General features: G+C 37.3%; 1 protein-coding gene across 1 annotated transcript in view; it reads left to right on the top strand.

Moving 5' to 3' along the window:
* NSF (N-ethylmaleimide sensitive factor, vesicle fusing ATPase) overlaps positions 1-5,526 on the top strand; it is a 130,015-nt gene that overhangs the window by 61,658 nt on the left and 62,831 nt on the right. The window contains exons 3-5 of the mRNA XM_007959918.2: positions 1,725-1,890; positions 2,768-2,842; positions 3,055-3,242. Of these exons, the coding sequence (XP_007958109.1) occupies positions 1,725-1,890; positions 2,768-2,842; positions 3,055-3,242 (429 nt within the window). The remainder of the gene's footprint in view (positions 1-1,724; positions 1,891-2,767; positions 2,843-3,054; positions 3,243-5,526) is intronic.

A 5,526-nucleotide genomic window follows, 5' to 3' on the forward strand; every position in this document is an offset into this window, starting at 1 on the left:
TAAGCACTTGGCTGCCACATGAAAGATGGGTGTTTGAATACACCCAGTGGTTCTACAGGATAAAAGACCTGGCAATATGCTTCTATGAAGATTACAGTTTTGGAAACTGTATGGGCAGTTCTACTGTCACATCAGGTCACTGTGAGTCAGGATTGACTAAATGGCACACAACATCATCATCCTCCTTAAGAAGACTGAACATGCTACAAATATGTTAGTACTTTCTAAGCTAATTTAGAGATTTAATCTACTTCCAATAAAAATTTAGGTGCTTGCTTTTTACTTTTCATTTTTGTTTGTTTGTTTTTAATAGATAGGGGTTGTTTTTACTCTGATTGAATGATTTTAATGTTCATCTGGAATTAAACACAGTTGCAACTAGCAAAGACAATTATGAAAAAGAAGGATAATATGTGGAGGGGAAAACCTTGCCCTACCAAATATTAAAATAAGATAGAGATTAAAATATATATGAATTCATAGAACAGAGTAGACAGCCTACAATAATTACATATTTTGTAATTAGAAACAAAAATAACCACTTAAAATTATTTTCAAGCAATTTATGCTCAAGAGAATGCAAGATTCAGTGGAATTAATATCAATTTAAAATATAGAATTCAATCCACATGATGTTAGCATCGTTTATCTCTAGATGATATAATTTATTTTACAATCAATTTTTACTATTTTATATCTTCTACTTTTGCAATAAAAGGGGAGAAAATCTCTTACGTTTAAGAAAAAAAAAGATCATATCTTCAGTCATACCTAACCTTGTATCTCATTATGCCCATCATTTAATTTAGAGTATCTATAAATATTTAGGTTGAGTTCATTCTCATCTATCTTTCTTTCTTTAAAAAAAATCTCTAATTTTCTTTCTTGTTTAAAAAAGAAGAAGAGAAGAAAATTATTTCTGGAGTACACTTCGCATTTGGTCCTTAATAGGAGATTAAATCATTTAAACACAAATTGATAGAAGGTCCATGATGGTTTAACCTAATGAATTATTAGCATTTAAAAGTATTTTTATCTATTAAAGGTTTAAAATATACAAACTGATTTATGTTAATGACTCCATTTCCAATAAATGAAAACAGATTATCACTATGCATAAGAAATAGCACTTCCTTGCGTGTTCTTTGTATGAACTGTATCTCTGTTCTCATTTCACTAGTAAGAAGAAGTAATCAATTTTCATATCATATAAGAGAATATGACTTCTTTTTCTATTTAACCAACCTGTAGGTAGAATTAATGTTCAGCTATATAATATGACAAAACAAATAAGCATTAAGCCTGCTTCTTCTGGGACAGTCACCTCATCAAAACTCAGGGAAAATGGGAGGGAGTTTGCCACACACTGACTTAAATGCATCTGCTATGTATGAGAGTTGTTCTTTCAAACAGTGTGATATAGAAATGGCAGAAATCAACCTTTAGTTATTTAATGGACTATTCAGTTTCATCCTTATGTAATGTGTATTTTTGTTTGATGGCTGTTAATTAGGTGGTCTGGAATGCCTTTTCAGTTTGCAGAATTCAGAGAACACAGTCCTGGCACCTGTAAGAGGACAACAGCTGTGATTGCACTTGCTGTATTTATTAGTCAAAGTGGAGCAAAGTCAACCTGTTGAAAGTTTTGGTTTGCTTTTTTGTTTTGTTTGTTTCATGATAACATTCAAATGTTGACTTTTAACATCATTTTCTCTCTTTAATAGCTTGGGGCTAACAGTGGTTTGCACATCATCATCTTTGATGAAATCGATGCCATCTGCAAGCAGAGAGGGAGCATGGCCGGGAGCACAGGAGTGCATGACACTGTTGTCAATCAGCTGCTGTCCAAAATTGATGGAGTGGAGCAACTGAATAACATTCTAGTCATTGGTATGTTCACTTTAAAAAAACACAAAAAGGACTATCATGGAAAAACATGAAATACATAACTTTTGAATTAAGACCTATGTAGGTTGTAATCATAATCTCTTGCCAATGTTTTCAAATTAGAATCAAGTGATACTAAAGAATTTGGCTATTTTTAATATGTAGACTCAATAGGACAATATAAAAGATAGATTTTAGTGACTCGTGGGTTTAACCTTATAGCTCACCACAAATGGAAGGCAGCACACTGTAGTGCAGTGATTTTCAATCTAGGTCCTGAGGACCCCCGGCTCCTCAGAGGTGCTTCCGGGTCAGTGAGGGCCAGGGAGTAAACTTTGGATCCTGCATCCCTGTTGTAACTTCTTTTAACGGTTTTATGTACTGAGGTTCTTCTTAAGATTACTTTGGAAACAAGAACTTATGCTCTGTTATGAAGGTTGAGAACCACTGGCCTAGTAGAAAGGAGTCAGACAGTTTGTGTCCACATTGTCCCTATGACTTTGGTAAGCAAGAACCACTGGCCTAGTAGAAAGGAGTCAGACAGTTTGTGTCCACATTGTCCCTATGACTTTGGTAAGCAAGTCACCCTCTTTGAACCTTAAATTTTCTCTCTAAATATTTGAAGTTTTCATTGCAGTCCTATTCCTTGGCATGTACACAGTGAAATAGTAAAGCAAAGCCTCCAGGTATTTTCATTAGAACAGATCCAGAACCAATGATGTTTTTATTTGAGAATAATTTGGTTTTCTATCTGACTTTTGTAAAATGTTGTCTGAGCTTGTCAGGGAAATTACTGTCCTTACACATCATGGAGGGAACTTTTCGCTAATTTTGAACACTGATAATTTATCTGTTTGTTTGTTTAAACGTCTATGACCAGGAATGACCAACAGACCAGATCTGATAGATGAGGCTCTCCTTCGACCTGGAAGATTGGAAGTTAAGATGGAGATAGGTAAGCAGACCTGTCATTGATCAGGAACACTGACCGTTTTGCAGGAGCAAAGTCATATTACTTTGCTATAAAAGTTGTTCGTTAAAAATGGTGGATGTCATGTGAAGCAGATGTTTACATACATTTGTACTTATAAGAACAACATTTGGATTATAATGCTGATGGTGCTTTTGAGACTAGGAATGTATCTGTTATATTTTTAATTTTATCAGGCTTACCAGATGAGAAAGGTCGACTACAGATCCTTCACATCCACACAGCAAGGATGAGAGGGCACCAGTTACTCTCTGCTGATGTGGATATTAAAGAACTGGCTGTGGAGACCAAGAATTTCAGCGGTGCTGAACTCGAGGGTCTGGTGCGAGCAGCACAATCCACTGCTATGAATAGACACATAAAGGTCAGTGAAAACAAATTAATAGATCAGCGGTTTGCAGCCCTATAAATACCATGCCAGCATTCTACCACTTTCCTTTCAAGCATGCCAAGGGCTGGGATAATACGGACTTTTGATGGAAAAAAGAGATGGTAAAAGGAATAGAAATTGTCAGCTGCTGCGTCCTTAGAGTAGCAGAAAGGAGCAGATGATGGTAGTATCGGCCCCTTGGTAACCACTGGTCCATCTACCTTAAGTTGCTACCATCTGACACAGATATGTGAAGATGTGAAAGAAATTTCTTTTTTTTTAATTCCTGTGCTGTGTTAAATTATAACATGTCATAGGAGGTTGTATTTTTTACCTATTAGAATTATGACCAAAAACAAAAACCAAACTTACTGCCTTCAAGTTGGATCTGACTCATAGTGACCCCTCCTTGAGTTTCCGAGGTGGTATCTCTTACAGAAGTAGGTTGCCAAACCTTTTTTCTGAGGCGTGGCTGGTGAGTTTGAACTGCCAGCCTTCTGGTTAGCGGTCAAATGCCTTAGATGTTATGCCACCAGAGCTCTCTAGAATTATGAATAATTCTAATATAATTCTGCTATAATAGGGAATAATAATATTTTTGAAGTCGTAAGCTGGAGACACAAAGATAAATAAAACATGGCTTCTTCCCTCAAGAAGTTCAGAGTCAGAAAAACAGACATGTTAGCCAATTAGTGTAATTGGTGATTGATACTGTTATAGAAACGTGTTCCAGGGCACCCTTATTTTGATGTGGAGTAGGGCCTGTGTTTGATCCTTTACCATCACTCTCCTCTTGAGGTTTAAGTCATCACCTGGAGTTGAATGACTCCCAGATTCATGTCTCATCTCTTGAAAGTGGCTGCCTCCCATTTCAGTTTAATATTCCAAAACCAAGTTCACTGTCTTTTTTCTTACTTTCTTTTCTACTCTTATTGCCCTATTTATCCAATTTCCCAGCTTAAGACTTATTCCTGCCACTCTACTATGAGTTAGGTCTTTGCTAAATTTTGTCAGATCTATCTTGAAAGTTGTCATTTTCCAGTTCTTACTCCCACTCCTGCCTTGTATTTAATTAATCTCCTTTCTCAAAAAAATAGATTAATACCGTTCTCCTGTTCAGAAACTTGCTATGATCTCCCATTGTCTACAGAACAAAGTATAGACTTCTTAACCTGGGCTTGAAGGCCTTCTAGGTTGGACCCTAAACTGACCTTCCCAGAAAAAACTGAAGTACCAGCCATCAGACATTAGTTTATTTTTCTGCTTCTCTGTTTTTGTTCATTTTACTTCATTGAAAACCTTTACCCTCCATGTTACGTATTTTCAATACCTGGTTCATATGCCACCACCTTCCTCAAATCTTTTCTGATTCTCACTTTCAAGAATGACATCCTCTTTCAGTCTTTAAATATTAATATGTCTTTTATGGTATATAACTTCAGTTGACTTTGGTTCAAAATAGTCTCATTCAACGTCTTCTATATAATAGCTAGACACTGTGCTAGGGGTTCATGTTATAGCTGCAAAGAAGTAAATTGCCTGCCCTTGAGCAGCTCACAGTTGAATCCTCCACATGAAGTAATAGAAAGTACATGCAAGTTGAGGAAGTAAAAGGGCATCAGATGTGGTCACCTTGGGGCACGCAGGAAACCTCCACAGAGGGATCATCCACGTTGATGTGAGTATCTCTTGGTGGGGCAGGGCATTTTAAGATCCCTGAGTGGCACAAACACTCAAACACTTGACTGCTAGCTGGAAGGTCGGCAGTTTGAACCCACCCAGAGGTACCTTGGAAGACAGGCTTAGTGATCTGCTTCCAGAAGTCACAGCCTTAAAAATCCTGTGACAAGTTCTGCTCTTTACATGCGGTCACCCTGAGTCGGAATTGACCCTACAGCAACTAGCAACAACAGAGCATTTTAGGTGGAGGAGCAACATATGCAGAGAAACAAAAGATAGCATGGTGTCTTAGGGAAGTTTAGAGTTGCTTCAGCACGAAAGGTGGGGGAGAGGAGGTAAAAGAGAGACATGGTGGTGGGGGATAAGTCAGGACACTAAAGCAGGGATGGAGTACAAAGAGTCTTTCATACTAAGAAGTGTGGACTTTTGTCTAAACCATTGAAGAGTTTTAATAGCAGTGGCATAGTATTAAGACATAAGATCACTCCAGCAGCTGCGCGTAGTAGAGTATTCAGGGGAGCGGGGTTGGCAACACAAGACAAAAGAGAGGAACTTTTATAAGTTCAGACAGGGAATAATAAAAGCCTGAAAAGTTAGG

Source organism: Orycteropus afer, unplaced genomic scaffold (genome assembly GCF_000298275.1).
Source record: "Orycteropus afer afer isolate SDZICR_OR568_19922 unplaced genomic scaffold, OryAfe1.0 scaffold00018, whole genome shotgun sequence".
NCBI lineage: Eukaryota > Metazoa > Chordata > Mammalia > Tubulidentata > Orycteropodidae > Orycteropus > Orycteropus afer.